General features: G+C 46.8%; 2 protein-coding genes across 4 annotated transcripts in view; both read left to right on the plus strand.

The window, feature by feature from the left end:
- Nucleotides 1-17: 17 nt before the first annotated feature.
- znf800b (zinc finger protein 800b) lies at nt 18-16688 on the plus strand. Of its 2 annotated transcripts, XM_052056123.1 has the most exons (12): nt 18-460; nt 2921-3139; nt 8466-8877; nt 9736-10006; nt 10090-10185; nt 10958-11101; nt 11227-11398; nt 11483-11663; nt 11735-11897; nt 12614-12969; nt 13056-14156; nt 15195-16688. In XM_052056123.1, exons 3-12 carry the CDS (start codon nt 8824-8826, stop codon nt 15294-15296), a joined length of 2640 nt encoding a protein of 879 aa, XP_051912083.1. In that variant the 5' UTR covers nt 18-460; nt 2921-3139; nt 8466-8823; the 3' UTR covers nt 15297-16688. The 2 variants fall into 2 exon arrangements, with proteins under 2 accessions (XP_051912083.1, XP_051912082.1); XM_052056122.1 differs by lacking the exon at nt 18-460 and having other exon boundaries at nt 2456-3149; nt 8529-8877.
- An 800-nt stretch (nt 16689-17488) lies between these two features.
- grm8a (glutamate receptor, metabotropic 8a) overlaps nt 17489-20310 on the plus strand; it is a 95554-nt gene continuing 92732 nt past the window's right edge. The window contains exon 1 of one of the 2 annotated variants that reach the window (XM_052056115.1): nt 17489-18346. The gene's annotated coding sequence lies outside the window, so the exon portion shown is untranslated. The remainder of the gene's footprint in view (nt 18347-20310) is intronic. The other variant, XM_052056116.1, reaches the window with a different exon arrangement.

Below are 20310 nucleotides of genomic sequence, written 5' to 3' on the forward strand. Positions count from 1 at the left end.
CTTTTTATTAAATAACTGAAGTGTGACTTAAGTGGAGACTCATTTCGCCCTGCGCCGCCTGCGTGCGCTTTGTATTGTGTTGAGACTCTCCCATGTCTGTGCAGTTTAATTTTTCAGTTTTTTGGTGTGACTAAGTCTCACTAGGTTATGTCCACTTCTGAAGCGGTAGTTTAAAAAATTACGAATATAATACAGTACATTAAAAAAAATGAAGCTAATGTTTAGAGTGACTGGCGAGCCCAAACCCCATAATAGATTTTGAAATACCCGCGTTTTTGTGGACATAGCCTAAAGCAGCACATACAGTACAAGCACCGCTTTCTCCCACAGGTTACTACGGCCCACCAAAGAACGTATCAATGCAAATGCCCTGCAGACTTGAGCTGTTCTTCGTCATCGTTGAAGCATCCATACTGGGCTGAAATACCGCTGAAGGTTCCCGCGGTTGACCCCCTGGAAGGTAAGACGGTCGTCGTCTGCTTTAATCGCGACGTTGATTTTTTTTCCCTTCACTCGTGTCGCGCACTACAACATGGTGATCAAGGATAGAAATACATGTTTAAGTCGGTACAGACTCCAAAAAGGATGATAAACAAGATAGTGGGTTTGTTTTGTGTGTCACTTTCTGGCGGTGTCAAATTAAAATAAAAATAAAAAAAGATGTTTTAAAAAGCTCCATTGGGCCACATCCAGCAGAACCGACGTGGCCCCCAAACACAAGCCCGCAACCCCCCGCCCCCTTTCTCAATGCAAACAGCATTCTTATGATAATGGAGTAATGCTGGCGCTTAAGTTAATTGTCTGTAGTTGTGGCCACCCTTTTGTGGCTTTGCTTTTATCCTTCTCAAGAAAAGGCCCAAAAGAGTTGCAGGACTACAGGAACCCTTTTTTTTTCGTGTTTTTTTTCCCAAAAAAAAAAACATTTTGTTTAGAAATAGGTCATTTCTAAATCAGCGATTCAGTGTTTCACAGATTCCCTCTAGTGGTATGTACAAGTACTACGTGAAGTACAAGCTTTGGAGAGTTCAGTGGTGTTTCACTTTCAAATAGAATACGCTTGCATTTAATCTCTAAGGTTTTTTTGTTTGTTTTTAAACATGTAGTTCAGTCCAAATTTTAAAATAGAACTTTTTATTCATATCCAGCTGGTAAATTATTGAAATATAATTGTCTAAATATTTTTGAATTTTGCAGACATTTTACTTACTTTGTGAATTCTTTCCAACAGTCCCTAAAAAAATAGTAACGTAACATGTTTGGCCCAACTCCGTGCGAATGCCATTTCGTGACTTTGCAACCACAAGAATATATTTTATGTATTGTGGAATTACGATTTTTCACTTTCATATTGGATGAGAAGATTCATATTTTATTCTGGACAAAAAAAAATCAATTCCAGTTCAATCTTTGACTAGTTAAGGTCCAGTTTTAGGACACAAATAATTTACATTCATCAATGAGTATTCTTATTTGGGTGTTAGTTTCACAACGTTTGTGTGACTTGGTCAGACGTTTTGGAAGCCAGCAGCTCAGTTCTGTACTAGCATTAGCTTTAGCCGGCTAGCCACTGTTAGCATTGCCGATAAACAGCAGAAGGTTGACGTTTTTCCCACGTGAAATATAATTAGGAACACAATAAATAAACATTAGACACTACTATTTAGTGAGTAAAGTTGTTTTTATTTATTATTTTATAGTATTTTTTTAACACAAGCCAACATTTATATAGACGTGCGAAAATAGCGAATCACTTTAAATTGGTAGCACTGAAATTGGACTTGGTTGTGGTTACATTTTGTACTTTCTGAAATTATCACCTTACTGTTAAATGTCCAACGTGTGAGGCTAAGTTTTGATGAGATCGTTATTTTCAATCAAGTAAAGTTGCAAACCAATTAGGCGAAGTTATTTCTGTGAGTAGGTAGCTCGCTGAAACTTGCTTACGCACAGAGCACTGGCTAATGTTCATTATTGTTTGAATTTGTAAGAAAAATTAAAATATGAGGAAAGTCAAATCCAAGTTGATAAATCGCGTCATTGATAGTTTTTGAAAAACAGTACAGTCGGCTTGTTACTTTTTGGTGCCACAAACTAGATTTGTGCAATGACGTACATGACCAGCACATCGACAAGAAAAAAAAATTAAAAATAATTCACCATTACATTAAATGTAGTTGTTTTGTCGTTCCACAGAGCGTTTTGTTTTTATAAATTGGATGATTGGAAGACAAGATCTCAAAAATCCATTTGCGATGAGTTCAACGTCAATACGGAGTTCTAAAGTGGACTAGTAGATTAGCTGTTCAACCTGTTACCTCTACCGCATAATTTATTTTTCATTTATATTCAGGCACTGAATTAGTATTTCTACTCTTCCAAGTTGTACAGAGTAAGTACATTTGTCAGAGCTGACAAATTACCGGCTAAGAATATGCAATTAGTCAACTGTGTTAAATGCCCATGTGGAGTAGTCAAGTTAACTAGTCGATGAATCGGTTCAATCTATTACGTTTACCTGACAGTGTGGGACTTCTGTCACAGAATTTATTTGTCTACTAGAGGGGGCCTGAACTCTTATCAATACAACTCGCTGAAGTTTTCTTGACCAATATTTCGCGTTGTGCCACAAGTTTGCGCCTCTCTGTACTGTTAGGTTCATTTCTACGTGAAGTTTAAAGCGCCCCGATTGCGTCCCGTTGGGGGGTAGGGGGGGGGTTACCGTGTTCGCAAAGCCTCGCTTGCGCGTTTTGGGGGGGGGCGACACAAATTTTGGCGCTAGACGTGTGTGTGTGGCCTTTGGATTAAAGCTGTAAAGATATCAAAGGGGGTCGTCGCGACGAATCTCCGTCGTGCTTTCATGTACGTTTGCTTTCTCTCACGCCAAAATCCTCATCTGTTGTCACCCCCGCATGTCTGGCAGCCCGAGCGGGACGGGGGGAAGAGAGGGTGCACCTTTGCGCAGAGACAGCCTCGGCGCCCGAGAGCCTCCTCCGGGTGCACAAAGGCAAGCGGCACGCAGTGCAACTTCGCTCGGCACGAGTGAACCGGCCACACCGAACACGCTCCGGGATCCGCCACATCGGCTCGCGAAAGCTCCTTCGACACACCGCCCTAGCAGCCCTCATCCAGGAGATACACGGTAAGTCCTCGTTTTCGTGGACGATTTTTGGCGATGCACGGAAGGCTCTCGGCGCTCTCGGCTTCCCGAGCGTGCTTGTTTTTGCAGAAAATGGCGTCATCGCCCTCTTGTTTCTGCCCGGCCGCGGCGAGCACGCTTCCAAGGGGCTTTGGGCAGCCCGAACACGCCTCGCTAAACCCCGCGGGATGTGCACACGGCCTCGGCGGCGTGTTTTCAAGCGAAACGGGTGCCCGAAGCGGCGGCTAACCGACGCGATCGTGCGGTGGAAGGACGCGCAAAGATGGAAGGGTCACCGGTTCTGTGCGCCAGGCTGCCTGCCGCCTCTTGGAAAAGGTGCTGGGCGCTTTTGGCGCACATTAGCACCGCCGTCGTGGGGCTAAACCAGCACCGGATGGCCTGGGGGGTGGTTCCGTGGCGTTAGCGCCGAGGTCACCGTCGTGTTTACTTGGTGCCCGTGCGTGCTTTTATCCGGCTCAACTCGTCTTTACGCCGCACTACCCTGCCATGCTGCAGTCGCTACGAAGGGGGCCTCCACTACTATGGCGCGGAAGGTGCATTTCGAGCCGAGCTCAACCCGCGTTTTGTCGCTCTTGAACGCCATTTTAGCGACTAAAATGGACATTTTGAGCAGGCTTGGGGATCGCTTGGGGGAAAAAGGCGAAGCGACGCAACGGGAGAGGAAATAACCCCGCGCGCTGCTTCTTTACGCAAAAACACCAGTGGGGAGAGAGTTTGCACAAAAAGTGGGGAAGTCCGGCCGCTGCGCAAGCAACCACGGCGGCGCCGCTGCTTTTTGCGCAGCTGGCTCAACCGCCAACCATGCACCGGCCAACCTTTTGTAAATAGTTGAAACTCTTGGACACACACAAAAAAAGGGGGGAGCACAATAGCCACCGCGCCGGCCCCCTTTATGGACCGTCAATGCGCTCCTAAGTCCCACTCGGGCTGCCCCCCCCCCCCCTCCTTCCCCTTACCCCTCCCCACCCCTGGTTGGATCAGGCAGTGCATGCGTCCTAGCGGCCACCGCGGCGAGGCCACTCGACTCACTTTGCATGTTCTCCGCGACGCAAGCCCACACGATCTATCGCGACATTTGCACATCACTTGAGTTGAAGAAGAGTAATGCATCCCAAAAAAAAGCTGATCCGATCGACGCGGGTCGACGCGCGATCACGACGCGGGATGTCATTTCAAAAAAAAAAAAAAAAGAAGAAGAAGAAAAAGAAAAATCGCCAGGTTTTGTTTTGCGTCACGGCCTCGGCGTATGCACCGCGCCAGGTGCGGCTTTCGGCGTGGGCTGGTCACGCGTGGATCTTTTAGGGCCCACCAAAGTGGATGGAGGGGGAAACGCGCCGGGGAATGCGCTGCCAAAGGGTGGTGGTGGTGGTGGTGGGCGGGGTTCGTCTCGCGTGGATTTGTCTGCTTCCACAGTGACGCGTTACCTCTCGCGTGTTTCAACCGACTATGGTTTGCCTTGGCTTCCAAACAACCAACCCGCCCTGCCTGAACTTCTCAACCACTTCAAGTAGGAAGTGCACTCAAAAAAAAAATCTAAAAAGTCTACACACTCCCTGTAAAACTGCCAGTTTTTTGTGATCTTAACATGTTTAAAAAAAGGGACACAAATAACAATGTCCAACAGTGGCAAAAAAAAAAAGCCTACAAGAGCAACTCAACGTCTAAAAAGTCTACACACTCCCTGTAAAACTGCCAGTTTTTTTGTGATCTTAACATGTTTTTAAAAAAAAAAAAGGGGGACAAAAATAACGAGCACAATAGTGGCAAAAAAAAACCTACAAGAGCAACTCAACGTCTAAAAGTCTACACACCCCCTGTAAAACTACCGGTTGTTTTTTTGGGGTTCTAAAAACGGCACAAAAAAATTGGAACATGTCATGCAAAAAAAATAAAAACAATTGACAAAAATAACAAGCACAACAGTGGCAAAAAAAACCTACAAGAGCAACTCAACGTCTAAAAAGTCTACACACCCCCGTGTAAAACTACCAGTTGTTTTTTTGCGATCTAAACATATGTTAACAAAAAAAACTGACAAAAATAACGAACACAACAGTGGCAAAAAAAAACCTACAAGAGCAACTCAACGTCTAAAAAGTCTACACACCCCCTGTAAAACTACCGGTTGTTTTTTTGGGGTGTTCTAAAAACGGCACAAAAAAATTGGAACATGTCATGCAAAAAAATTGACAAAAATAAAAAGCACAACAGTGGCAAAAAAAAGCCTACAAGAGCAACTCAACGTCTAAAAAGTCTACACACCCCCTGTAAAACTACCGGTTGTTTTTTGGGGTTCTAAAAACAGCATAAAAAAACTTTGAACATGTCATGCAAAAAAATAAAAAAATTGCCAAAAAGAACAAGCACAACAGTGGCAAAAAAAGCCTACAAGAGCAACTCGATGTCTAAAAAGTCTACACACCTCCTGTAAAACTGCCAGTTGTTTTTTTGTGATCTAAACATATGTTAACAAAAAAAAAGTGACAAAAATAACGAACACAACAGTGGCAAAAAAAGCCTACGAGAGCAACTCAACGTCTAAAAAGTCTACACACCCTCTGTAAAACTACCGCTTGTTTTTTGGGGTTCTAAAAACGGCACAAAAAAATTGGAACATATCATGCAAAAAAATTGACAAAAATAACAAGCACAACAGTGGCAAAAAAAAAGCCTACAAGAGCATCTCAACGTCTAAAAAGTCTACACACCCCGTGTAAAACTGCCAGTTGTTTTTTTGTAATCTAAACATATGTTAACAAAAAAAAGTGACAAAAATAACAAGCACAACACTGGCAAAAAAAGCCTACGAGAGCAACTCAACGTCTAAAAAGTCTACACACCCTCTGTAAAACTACCGGTTGTTTTTTGGGGTTCTAAAAACGGCACAAAAAAATTGGAACATATCATGCAAAAAAATTGACAAAAATAACAAGCACAACAGTGACAAAAACAGCCAACAAGACCAACTCAACGTCTAAAAAGTCTACACACCCCCTGTAAAACTGCCAGTTGTTTTTTTGTGATATAAACATACGTTAACAAAAAAGTGACAAAAATAACAAGCACAACAGTGACCAAAAAAAGCCTACAAGAGCAACTCGATGTCTAAAAAGTCTACACACCCCCTGTAAAACTACCGGTTGTTTTTTTTTGGGGTTCTAAAAACGGCACAAAAAAAATTGGAACATGTCATGCAAAAAAAAAATTGACAAAAATAAGCACAACAGTGGCAAAAAATAAAGCCTACGAGAGCTACTCAACTTTGTTTGCCGCTTAATCGCTTGAATTGGTGACAAGTCTGTGCCATGAAATGATCGCAGTTCATTTTATTTTTAGTTCTTAGACTGTGTCCGCATTTGTGTAACCATATTATGTCGGTTGTTTTAGTTTTGCTTCACCTTTCAAATCTTACTTTTTTTTTTTCTTCTCCACGCTATGAATTGCATTCATGGTAGGAAAGGGTAACAAAAAAAAAAGAAAATAAAAAAATCTTAGTGACCACCACGGTGGGACTTGAACATAATGCAAATATATTTAGTACTTTACCCCCCCCCCCAACCGCATTTGTCTTTGCTTTTAATGAAAATGAGAGGTGTGCCTGTTGGTTATCAGGCGGTGATGACAGGTTGTATATCAAGTGTTGTTGGGGGAGCATGTATAAACAGATGAGAGATAAACGGAGCGTGTGCGAGATGTGGACCGATTGCATCTTTTCTTTGGCGATTTGAAGCTGTGTCGGTCGAGTAAACCGACATTCCGTTTTGTAAACTGAGGCGAAATCTATTGCCGTAGGTGGTACGCGCCCGTTTTTGGTGGGTGCTCAACCACCGTAAATTGACCACCGGCACCCTGAAACTTGGAGAGACATTTAAAACTTTTTTTTTTAATTGTTGTTTTTTTACCGGATGTCCTCTTAGAACAAGCAAGAAAAAAACTGTTCATATGACCATCTTCTAGAGCGCCACGTTGTCCTTCCCGCGGTCCCGTAATATGATTGTTCCAGAGTGTGGCGCCGCTTCATTAGAGGAAGTCCTGTCTGGATGCTTCCTTGCCCTCGGGGTGTACCGATACTGTATTGATATGGTTTGCTGACACTAGAGACGGATTATGGAATGCCTCGAAAGTGCGTTTATAATTTATTTTTAGCCGAGTTATTTAGCGGATTGGCACCGGTGCAACTGCGTGCGACAAGTTGGCTTTGTACGTCAGTTGAACGTCGTCCGCTGCTCCACTGAAGAGCGAAAAGTTGAGCAATTAAGTTTGAAGCTCGGGTCGCCAACCAAAATGGTTTGCAATGTATTTTTTTTTTTATTCCGTAAAAATATTGCTTAGGTTCACCAACATCAGTCAACCATCCTCGTGGAATCCTAAGAACGGTTTTGTTCCTCTCATACCATGTAAATATCATTCTAGCTTTTATTTAATTTTCCTAAAATTTTGTGTTGCAGTTGTAACACCACGAGAGTAGAGGGGCCCCCATACATTGACCTGACTCTTTGGCATGTAGTTGTGGGTTTAAGTTGGGTTTTCTAATCCTGTTGAGTTAATTCAATGATGTCATCCTTTGTTTGAGCTATTTTTAGCAAACGGGGGGAGGGGGGGGTGTGGCACAGTTCGCCAGACTCCTTCTCTTGCCGGGTAACAGTTGTCCTGCCTGTTGGAGTCGCAACGAAACCACCGAAGTTTGCACATTTGGGGGCAAAACAAAACATTTCCATGCCAGCTTTGTCTCCCTCTGTTGGGCTTTAGTGTGAACTACAACTATAAACATGGCCGACGACGACTGTTTATTCAAGCAGATTAATTTTGTTTTTCTGTTTGATTTATAGTATAAGCATGTACACTATGCTAATATTTTAGCGCTCAGTTAAGTAGTCACAAAAAACCCGATAATCACCTTCGTCTTGCCAATTCATCATTTTTAATGTTATAATTAACGGTGACGCACACACACAGATGGTGGATTGGGGGGCGGTCTTCGCGTTTTTTACATTTAAGTTTACAACCAGTTATCATGATATTGGAGATGCACAATGTTTTATACCGTTTAAACGTGCGTAGTCGGTATCATTTAGTTTACTCCTAAAGGAGTACAGTAACATTGTACCTCCGCTAGAGGGAGACATCGGTACATTTACACATGCATGGTTCTGCTCGTGAAGAAGCTCCGTGTTAAAATCTGAACCCGAGTTGTCATTTTTATACATATTTTAGTGCTGCTTTTTGCAAACATTATGACAGACACTCATGTGATGAGTTACATTTCAAGAAAAACATAATTATGATCAACATCATACCACTCCAACAGGTCCTCAACGTCATTTTCATCCATCCATCCCATTTTCAACACCGCTGAACAGAGTCACGGAAGGGGGCGGTTGCTGGAGCCTATTCTTGGTGACTTCGGGTGGAAGGCTAACCACATCCGAACCGGTCGCCGGTCTGTCACCGGGCACATATAGAGACGAGCAGCCGTCCACAACCGTCACTGGGTGGGAGCGAATCCCTCGCTACCGGCACACAAGTCAGGCGAGTGCACCACACCACCATCAGTGACTTAATTTTCATCTCTGCTGTTGTTCACCACCCCACCTCCCCCTCACCTAATGTGTCATTTCTCATGATTCAGGTGAAGGCGCAGGCAGTGTACGCGGAGTCTCGGCACCATGGTGAAGACCAAGTCATCCGGGAGGAAGAGCTCTCACACTGTCCGCCAAGAGGTACAGAAAAAAAAAAACATGACTAAAGCCGACAAAAGCTCCATAGAAAATCCACTTGTTCTTGATTAGATTTAATTGCCCACCACATGAGTTATTTACTGAACCCCCGACGGTTCAGTAAAGAGGCCAGGTGGCCCACTTTACGCCGCGCTGATGTTGTGCAAGGTGCCACTTTTGTGGGGAGTCATTTATCCCCTTTCAAGGGCAGCGGGGACTTGCTCCAAGTGATGGAGATAGACGAGGGGCAGTGAGGGAAGGAAGATGAGGATAAATTGGCGGGAGATGTGGAGAAAACCAGCCGATTTCGTACACAAGTGCGTGCTCATTGATGGGCCCGCAGTCACTAATCTACTGTGGTGTGTGTGTGTGGGTGTGTGTCATGAGGCTAACTTAGCCCCTGGATGCTAATGATCGATGACATTCCACACGCACAATTCATTTGAGAACACAAGAGCTGGAGATGAGAATATTCAATTGAACCCAATGTACGGAGAACACAGCCAATGAAATGTGGCAAGTTATGATTCGGAAGTAAAGTGCAGCGGTCCGCAATGGCTAACATAACCCAAAACGCCATAGACGGGCTAGCACATTTAGTGTTAGGTGTCCATATACGTATTCATTCGACAAACGCAAAGCAACAGAGAGAAAATAAACATAAGATAATTAAACGTTGCATAATGATGAGAAAATGTTCAACCAAGCCCCCCCCCCCTCCCAAAAAAAAACCCATCTGACAGTCTGCTAGCTAAGTGCTAACATGTAAAGTATTGCAAAACACAAATAAACAGGCTACCAAAATTAGCACAGGTGTTTGTGATTCTAAACCTGTCATTTTAATTCCCCTGGTTGGTTTAGTCGCCTCAACCAGATGCGGAGCAAAGTCCACACCGCGTCTCTGACCAGCCGTGCACTCCCGCGCCCACCGAAGAAGCGGCTAAAAAGCCCCCAGAATCCCCAGTGGACGTTCAGGCGAAGGGCGACTGCTCCGCCCAAGCTAAGCCGCTGTGGAGGCCCATCCCCCCTCTGCTCCCAGAGCCCGATAAGGTCTCCGCCCCCGACACCGGGGACCAGAGCTGCCAGACCGAGGACTGGCTGCACCAGACCGCCGCTGGAACTCACCACGCAGGTAACAACCGGCCAAACTTTCCCCAAATGACGGATGCGCCAAATTCAAAGTCACAAAGCTCGCCGTTCTTTGCCTCCTTCAAGGTCACTGCGTGGAGCCCGGAGACCCTCCCGTGCTCCAACAACCCCTGCACACTTCCAAATCGGGGATTCACCAGATCATTGAATGTTTTCGTTCAGGTTCGGAACACACCCCGTCATTCATACCTCACAACTCAAAAGTCAAATGTTTTAAATTTATTTACTTCCGAATCAGTATCGAGTGGAAGAATGATCGCAGTTTGTGATTTAAAAAAAGCAAACTGTCACGGCGTCATGACATAAACCGGACATATGAGCCGCGGTAATATGACTCGCTCTTTGCAGAGGATAAGGAATACATGCCAGCGAGTATTTCGATATTATATGGCTCAAGTCAGGCCACCTGTATCGCAAGCTGGGTTGAACCATTTCAAAAATAATCATGTTCATATTTATTTTCTTTAATATTAATGTGATATGCGTTTTTTTTTCCAAGGTCCACTTCCTGTGTAGTATTTTATTTATTTTTTAAACAAGTAAAGCCATAAATTAATACATTACAAAAAGCAGTAGCTGTTGTATTATCCAAAAATGTTTTGGCATCCTAGATGAACTTTAATCTTTCATGCTTCATTAGAAAAAATATTTGCACTTTTTCAGCCACAATTAGATCCCGCCCCCCCCACCCCCCCATCTCCCTTAATTGCTTCCTTTGCAATTTGGGAAAATTGCATTCAACTCCACTGGGATGTCGATTTGAATTTAATCAACTGTTCAGCACTAACCTCAAGACACAACGTAATCTGGGATTTTTAATTTTTTTTTTTAATGGTGGACTATAAAGTCCTGAGTCCATGACAAAATGGCCGACATCCTTTAGTGGGTCCTTAAGGGAGTCATTTGTGTCGACTTCTGCTTTTTGCGCTCGCAGGCACCAGCCAGCTTCGGCACATGCTTCTGAGGGAGGTGGACACCATCTTTGAGTGCAAGGTGTGTCGAAGTCTCTTCCGGGGCCTGCCCAACCTCATCACGCACAAAGAGTACTACTGCCTGTCACGTTTGCCCGAGTATGACGGTGAGTCGCTCACTCTTCGCTCCTGTCGGGAGTCGACGGCGACTACAGTGGACGGTTTATCATGTGATCGGGTCACGCGGTACCCAAAAGGGTGATTTTTTTTCATTTTTATTTTTTATCTCCAGGCGATGACCGACAGAGCGTGGCCTTTCAGGATTTGACCGACATCATCTACCACCGAGCGGACCGACAGGACTACGTGGTCCGACTTGAGCCCATCCAGACCAGCAGCAAGGCCATGTACCAGTACCTCACCACCGAGGAGGAATTGGCTCGCTATCCGTCACGAGCGCCCAGGTACCGTTAGCGACGCGCTAACAAGACCTGTCGTTTTCCTCACCGCGCTCGGCGCGTTTGGCATCCGTCCCCCCGCCTGCGCAGCGCCAGGGAGAGTCCGGTCGCATGGGAAGGGGAAACGGGAGAGGCTGAAAACAACCAGACCGCCCAGCCCCGCGGTCCAGAGAGCCCAACGCACAGCCAGGGCCGGAAAAAGTGGGACGCGGAAGAGGAGGAGGCCAAAGAAGAAGCGCCGCAACCGGAGGACGAGGGATCCACGAGTGGGGTAGGTGGCGCATATCCGACGCGCATGAAGACCAAGCGACGGTCTTGCTTACGCGCGATGGTGAATTCCAGGTGGAGGACGTCACGATCTCGTGCTGTCTATGCGGCCAGGACTTCAACTCGCGCCGCAGCATCCGACGGCACTGCCGCAAAATGCACAAGACCAAATTGGAGGAGCTCCGTAAATTTACGGACACGCGGACCGTCCCGACCAGCCTGCTGTCTATGGTGAAAGGTGAGTCGTGCTCGGTGAGCGGGATGCGGCCATTTTGTAAAAAAAAAAAAAAAAATACTACAACTGCATTTTTCAAAAATGGGAATGAGCTGAGAAAAGTCGACTTGTCAAAGTGCGTCGCAAGAGAGAAAAGATGATGCGTAGGATTTTTATTTACAGTGCACACGCAGGCACGCACACGCTACTAAATACTACTACGACTAAATGGTGCGCAAATAGATTTGTCACGTTTGTCGAATGTAGAATTGTTACACAAAGGAATATTTGACACTAGGGAATATTTGTGAGGCGGCCCGGTAGTCCAGTGGTTAGCACGTCGGCTTCACAGTGCAGAGGTACTGGGTTCGATTCCAGCTCCGGCCTCCCTGTGTGGAGTTTGCATGTTCTCCCCGGGCCTGCGTGGGTTTTCTCCGGGTGCTCCGGTTTCCTCCCACATTCCAAAAACATGCATGGCAGGCTGATTGAACGCTCTAAATTGTCCCTAGGTGTGAGTGTGAGTGCGAATGGTTGTTCGTCTCTGTGTGCCCTGCGATTGGCTGGCAACCGATTCAGGGTGTCCCCCGCCTACTGCCCGAAGACGGCTGGGATAGGCTCCAGCACCCCCCGCGACCCTAGTGAGGATCAAGCGGTTTGGAAAATGGATGAATGAATATTTGTGAATACATTTTGCCATTTACAAGTTTTAAATTTAAAAAAAAAAATTAATGATTTTGAAGGTCGGCCCCAATCTCTGAGCGCACCCCCCGGCAAGTCGTGCCCCGTGTGCCTCAAAGTGTTCGCCACCAAAACCAACGTCCGCCGCCACTTTGACGAGGTGCACCGGGGCCTGCGGCGGGACGCCATCACCCCCGCCATCGCCTCGCGGCCCGGCCAGCCGCTGTCTCTGGAGTCCACCCCTCCCAAGAAGGGCGGCGCCGCCTCGCCGCCGCGAAGCGGCAACTCAAAGGCCGGCCCCATCAACGCCAAAGCGGCGCTCCCCAACCAGAACCGCGCCAAGCCTACTAGTCAACCTCGCAACTCCGCGCAGCCGGCGAGCCGCTGCACGCTGTGCAAGAGGAACTACAGCTCACAGGTCCGTCGCCTTTTTTTTTAGCATTTCGCGCCAAGAAAATATGATGGTGTTAAAAACCAATCGAATATTTTGTGTCGGTCTCTCAGCTGATGTTGAAGAGACACATGCGGATTGTCCACAAGATTTACAGCATCAAAAGCAACCGGTTGGGGACCGCGTCTGCCTCCACGACGCAAACTGCACACGCGACCAACAACAACAGCGGCGGTAGAGTGTTGCCTAGCAACAACGTCCAAGTCAAACAGGAAGCGGTTGACCATTCAGAAGACGAGCAAGAAGAGGACATGGACCAAAGCCCGCCCGCGTCTCCCGCTCAGAGCACCGGCTCAACAAAAAGCGCCGCTGCGGTTCCCGCCGCCCTGAAAGTGAAGGAGGAGGAGACCGCGTGGAGCCCGAAGGCGGCGGCGGCGGCAACCGCCACCTTGACCGGGAGTCAGGCGGCCAAAAGCAAACTGTCGGTGGGCTTCGACTTCAAGCAGCTCTTCTGCAAGCTGTGCAAACGGCAGTTCAGCTCGCGTCAGAACCTGTCCAAGCACATCGAGCTGCACATGGACGGCAACGACATCTTCATCAAGTTCTACCGCTGCCCGCTGTGCCGCTACGAGTCGCGGCGCAAGCGCGACGTCCTGCGCCACGTGACGGTGGTGCACAAGAAGTCCTCGCCCTACCTGGCGAAGATCATGCCCAAACTGGAGAGCCGGGCGGTCAAGAGACTCGCCGAGGCCGTCCTCAACAGCGCCAATCCCAAGAAGGCGGTCGGCGGCGGCGGCAAGGGGGAAGTCGACAAACGCCACGCGACCCCCGCGCCCTCCCCCTGCCCGCCGCCTCTCATCACCCGCAAGCAAGACGGCGCCGCGTCGGTGTCCTCGCCGCCGCCTGCCGCCCCCGCTCGGAAAACGCAGGAGCCGCCGCCGCCGACTCCGTCACCCGCTCCCTCCCCGCCCGTCACGCGCAAGCAGGACAGGCAACAGGCGCACCAGCCGCGCCCCGCCAGCCCCCCGATGACCCGCCGCAGCGACAAACACTCGCATCACCGTAACCCGTCGTCCGCCTCGGGGCCGCACACCCGCCGCCAAGACGCGCCGTCCGAGAGCGGCGTCGCCGGATCGTCTTCTACCGAAGTCCGAGTGACCAAGAACTTCTCCTTGCACGCCTGCGACCAGTGTGGGCGCGCCTTCGCAAAGAAGGTACGATTGCAGCTCTCTCAAATACGCGCTTGTCTTTTTGTCCTGACTTGATTTGCAGGAGTTGGAGCAAAAAAAAAAAACAACCCCCCCCCCCCCCAAAAAAATAATAGTAATAATAATGAATAGATTCTCACCAGGTGTGTCATAGCGGGCGCACTTAATTATACGAAAATAAAGTTTCTTTCAATTCTTACTTAATGATTAATTAAAAAATAATTGCGACAAAAGCTTCCATAGAAAATGTGGCTAAAATATGTATTTTTAATTAGCTGCAGATTAAAATGAACTGTTTTCAAACAAAAAAAAAAACAATGCTGGATGACCACAAAAAAAGACGATTTGAATGTTTACATCGGTAATTCTATCTTTTACCACTGGAGGGAGCCCGTGTACCAGAACACTGCTTCACACTATTTTTCCATCTTCCGAGCCGCTTGATCCTCACTAGGGTCGCGGGGTGTGCTGGAGCCTATCCCAGCCGTCTCCGGGCAGTAGGCGGGGGACACCCTGAATTGGTTGCCAGCCAATTGCAGGGCACACATAGACGAACAACCATTCGCACTCACACTCACACCTAGGGACAATTTAGAGTGTTCAATCAGCCTGCCACGCATGTTTTTGGAATGTGGGAGGAAACCGGAGCACCCGGAGAAAACCCACGCAGGCCCGGTGAGAACATGCAAACTCCACACAGGGAGGCCGGAGCTGGAATCGAACCCGGTACCTCTGCACTGTGAAGCCGACGTGCTAACCACTGGACTACCGGGCCGCCCTGCTTCACACTATTCGGCCAAAAACAAACGAGGTTGCTTATGACGTAACATTACATAAAGGAGATAGTGAACCCCCCCCTCCCCCCCAAAAAATGTAATTGTTTATTTTCAATAGTTTACGCCAGGGATGTCCAAACTTTCTCTACCGAGTCCCACAAATCCTTCCGTAGGTCAACATATGCTTTTTGATGTGCTCAATGTTTCATTTTATTATTGGTATATGCGGGGTGGCTCATTGAAACTTTTTTGTTGTTGTTGTCCTCAGTTGTACTTGGAGTCTCACAAGCGAAGTCACCGCAACGCAGCGACGGCGGCGGCCAGCAGGAGGAAAGGTGTCAGCACGCGCTCCAAGTCGCTCGTGTGGTGAAAAAAAAGAACAAAACGCAGTGTAAGAACTCTCTTGATACACTTTGCCCGTACTTCACCCCCTCCTCCAAATTTTCCCTTTATACTCCCCGCCCCCTCCCCAACACACACCCACTTCACCTGCACCCCCTCCCCTCGGCCCCCCCACGGCCGCAACATTCACCACACAAAAAGCCAGAGTGCATACTTGAATTAGTGTTTTCAAAGGTGCGTTTGTAACTGTCCCCCACCCCCACCCCTCACGTATGTCGAATACGGATCCCGTGAAGAGCAGAAACGAAACGTTTACCAGCTGTTTCCTTCTTTTATGTCGATGCGAAATTGAGCTCTTTTGTCTCGTGCCCCCCCCCACCCTGCCGCATTTCCTCCCACTTTCCGTCTCCTCCCCGGCTGGCACAATGCTTCGATTTCGGAAAGTTGATTCAAAAAGTGGACAGATGAAGGAAACAAACAAGAAGTGAAGAACGAAGTTCCAACAATTTTTGTTAACCCCCCCCCGAAGATATCCTATTTGTTTGGGAGCAATGGAGTGGAACTGCAGATGAAAGCAGCCTGTCACGCCAAAACTGTCCAGCAGATGGTGCTGCCACCCATGAAAACTATTGGGCGCGTTTGAAATCACGGAGAACGATTGATGGATGTCGATGAAGAGCTACCCCCCCCCGCCCCCCCCCCACCCCAACACGTTTTGGTGGACAAATCACCAATTCCAAACCCTACAATCTTACTTCAGAAATAATATAAAGAATTTATAGTATGTATATAGATAGATGTATTTCCTTACACTTGAATGGTCAGTGTGAGCCACATTGTTTGATTATCCGGAACGTTTGAGTTGAAAATAAATTCTCGTATTCTAAAGGTTGAATTCCAAAATGTGACCCAGGACAGAAAAATCCCCAAATTTGTTCAGACTTCCCTCCAATTGGAGGACGTGACTTTTTGATTTTGCATTTGCGTCCTTAAATGTCTACCTTTACTGATTTAGTAGCTTTAACCGAGAAGTTGATTTGAAAAGTCTTTCATTTAGGTGCTCAGGTAGTCTGCGAAACACTGGTGAGATGAAGACCAAATGTAAATAACGTTCACACAGAAAAAGCCCGGAAATGGAATAAAGGCCTGAAACTTTATTTTTATACAACAGAAGAGACACACGAGTGCTATGGGAAAGGTGGAAATGTATAAATTATTCTTCCTCTGTGGATGTGTTATTAGATGAAATAGTCACAATAGTTGACGTCAAATATGTCTGACCAGTCTGAGCGTTTTAGAGCGACGACACTCAAGGTATGCCGGAGACTTTATTTTTTTTCCATGTTGCCATCTGGAGTTAGCTACTTTTCAAATGGGATCAGAATGTACAAACCACACACAAATAAACGTGGAAACTTAAGGGGGACTTTTGGCTGACTTTTTTGTTGCGCAACAGATATCAGTGACAAAGCCCACATCCATCATGTTTGTTTGTCTTTCACAGACGGATTTCATTTAGCGTGTCTGCGATTGCTTTTGCCCACATTTACATTTTCTCGTTTCCCGTGTCATTTCCTATTTGATGATACGACTTTTTTTTTTGTGTGTGTGTGTGTGTGTGTAGTCAAATCATTGGTCTGATGTCGCCAAGCGTGATGCAAGGAATTTGTTTTGAAGTCAAGTTTTAATATCATTCTTTTATGTAGACGTTGTGCGGCAAAGTGTGGAATTGGATAGACTCAAAACATTTTTAAATGGATGGTTGGACAAGGACACTCAGACACTTATTTTTGATGAGAAAATCACCACCCGCTTAAATAAATATATATGTATAAATAAAATGCTTTGGGACTGATAGTGAGTTGGAACAACATTAAAATCGAATTGACATTAATAGCATTTTTTACAGCAGCAAAACTTAATGTTTGAGATTAAATTCACTGGTTTGATGCCTTGAAATTGTGAGTTTGTCCAACTTGTTTTATAGTGTCTACAACGAGATACAGGGAGGGGAAGGGGGTGTAAGGCTTAAAAAAGCGCAAAATTAATGAAACAAATATGATCGGTTTCACTGCAATGCCACCATATGACCTCAAGATGGCGCCATCGCTCCACGTCTCTCCCTCCAATCGCCGCAGCGGACTCCCAGCCATCAAATAGGACATGTTGCACTCCGCCCCGCTCAAGCATCCCCTTCGCCCCCAACCTTCCACTCAACACACGAGCGAGCCCCCGGTGGGAGTCCTCCGATCGCGTTCCTCGCGGCTGATCAAATTGTTATTACAGCGCAGATGGGATGCGCTTCATTTATTTTAATTCCACTCCCGCAACAGGATCCATGACGCTTCTGTGTTTCTCGCGGTGGGCGGTGCTAATGTTAATCAATGGGCGTAGTCGAAAAATTGACACAAGTTGAGGCAATCAATTGGACGGATTCTGATGACATATCGACGCGACCGTGTAATATTGCAATCCATTGTCCCGTTTATTGCTTAATCAATCCTGATCGATATCGCTTTGCATTCAATGCAATTAGGAGCCCAGCCGTTAACGTACCGCGTCGCGTTGTTGGAGTGGAGTGTGGGGGGCGGGGGTGTCGAATGCAGGTGTTTTGTGATTACTGTCGTGACGTTGGTCTGACTTTCTCTCCCTGTCGCGCGCGCGCGCGCGCGTTCTCCCTCTACCTTCTCGTGCCCGCGCACGTGTTTTCTGGGGTTCGCTTGATTGAGACTGCTGCTACACTCGTCCCACCGACGCGTTTGTTTGCGCTTTAATATTCACCTGTAAACACGAGCCAGGGCACTTTTGTCAACATTTACCCCCACTTTGACGTCTTCACTCCCGGAATATATATTTAAACATATATTTTGCGGAGGGGTGGATCGGGGAAGGTTCCGTATTTTTTTTCACGTTTTAAAATTATCGAGAAGGATATTCTACTGGAGGAGGACTGCTACATTTTTTTTGTTTTTTCTCCCCCCACTCGGTGGAGGACGCCCCGCACGGGAGAAGACTCGAGATCCACTCGCCACTCGGGGAGGAGGCACCCCTAATCTTTCACACTCTGAAGACTTCAAGGTATTTTCTTCTTCACGATTTTTTTAAAAAAAAGCTATTCTTATTTACGTTGCCCACCCCCCCTTTCCACATTCCACCAGTGACGTTCTGTAACATTTCCCATCCTTTTGTGTCGTGCGTGGGTAACAAGCCCCCCCACCATAAAGCATCCACCTCAAAGGAAATATTGCAGTGGTGTTTCCTCAGCTTTCACGGTGGATGGCACTGTCTCATCTAATGAGGTTGCATGCCGAGCAAGTTGAAGACCCCTCTATGAGCTGTATAATGAGCTTGTGGGCGAGTGTTTTTTAACATTTTTCATCATATCACCCCCCCCCCCCCCCCCCGTTTTGGGATCAATGCTGCTGACTTGCATTATTGTTTTGTCAAAGCTTCCTGATGAAATGTATCATAAGGTTGGGCGTAGTTCATCATTTGGGTGCTCAAGCCAGCATTTAGCGACCCCCCCCAAAAACTTTCATAAAAATGCATTTCCCCGGTTCTTTATATCATTCGATCATGAACGCTTTTCCTATATTAAGAGTCTACGTGTTTGATTGGTTCAATATGTTGTGATGACAAGTGCCACTGGTGTCACTCTTCACTTTCATCTCGACCGCATCCTCGTCAGCTGACACTGACGGCAGCGACGACGACGACATTGATGCCCATTGAATGTCCCAATCGGGTTGAAAGCATTTGGCAAAATTTGAGAATTAGTTTTCCTCTTCTGCGCCTGTGGAATAAGATGGTCTAGTTCATTGCATAGGAAGGCAATTTAAATAAGCACCGGGGATTTGTTATTTTAACTCATTCACTCCCAAAGACGTTTTTAAACGTCTTTTCAGACTTGGTCCAGAATTGGTTGGTACTGAATGAGTTAATGTGTTTTTAAGTCAGCCGAAACGAGTTATGACTCTAAATGCCCTCCCTGAAACTAGAATTTTTTTTTTGATTCGCACAAGTAACACCTATTGTGATTGAGAGAATGTCGGGGCGAGAGGAAAGGGGTGGGGGGGGGGAGGCGCTACGCACGCAGTGGTTGGGTTAGGACTTGTCACTTCCTGAAAAGAGCAGCGAGCTCCCCGTAGACGAATGGCGGCCTGCACAAGTGTGATGGAGCGATGGTGGATAGGCGGAGGCAAGGGGTGCATGGGAATGGGGTGGGGGCGAGTGTAAAAAAAAAAAAAAAACGGGATGTCGAGGAGATCGCAGCGGGAATGAAAGGGGACAAGGTAGAGTGGAAGGACAAGTGAGCCAAAACGCATCGCTGCCAGTCCGATGAAGAGGAAGGATGAGTCAGTCACGGACTCCTGTTTTTTGGTGTGTTTTCACATTGTCAAATCTACACTTGACAAGAAATTGGGACTTATTAAAGGACGCGAAAAGCTAAAATGTTTAGATCAGGATCAGAATTGCCCGCTGAAAAATCCAATTGGCTTCATCCCAAACCGGACACACCAAATTTTTCATCCAAACGTATTCATCCAAAAAAAGAAACTTTCACATTCTCAATCGTCGCTCCACGCTGCGAAGAAACTGTTGCGTCAACAATATTCGCGCACGAGCTAAAAAAATAAAAATCGCACCGCGCTTGGCAGATCGGGCCAACCTCCATCGTGGCGGTTTCTCCATCATCATCATCGCGGGCCGCTTGCCTCCGCCGACGGACTAGCGTGGCTTTGACCTAATTCCATTTAGAGGCGAGGAAGTGATGAATTAATTGGGACACAATTGAATTAGAGCTGGATCTACAAAGAGAGAGCCGGAGAGGGAAGATATTCATGCCGCGACTGGAGTCTTAAACCTATTAGGGGGGAGCCCTCGAGACGCAATTGGGCGGAGTTGCGTTTTCTCCAAATGGAATCGAGCCTCCCACGTCGGATTGGCCCGAGGATGTGATGAAGGTTCGTGTCCAATCGCCAGCGTTCTTATTCTTTTGGTTGTATCAAAACCAAAGAAAAAAAAATCGAAGGAGTAGTCAC

This window comes from Hippocampus zosterae, chromosome 21 (assembly GCF_025434085.1).
Source record: "Hippocampus zosterae strain Florida chromosome 21, ASM2543408v3, whole genome shotgun sequence".
Taxonomy (NCBI): Eukaryota; Metazoa; Chordata; class Actinopteri; order Syngnathiformes; family Syngnathidae; genus Hippocampus; species Hippocampus zosterae.

What these genes read in the sequence shown, in the direction of transcription:
- znf800b (XM_052056123.1), top strand. Translation starts at nt 8,824, where the DNA reads ATGGTGAAGACCAAGTCATCCGGGAGGAAGAGCTCTCACACTGTCCGC. An exon ending in CATTGAATGTTTTCGTTCAG is followed by an intron (nt 10,186 to 10,957) that starts GTTCGGAACACA and finishes TTGCGCTCGCAG; the next exon opens with GCACCAGCCAGCTTCGGCAC. An exon ending in CCTGCTGTCTATGGTGAAAG is followed by an intron (nt 11,898 to 12,613) that starts GTGAGTCGTGCT and finishes ATGATTTTGAAG; the next exon opens with GTCGGCCCCAATCTCTGAGC.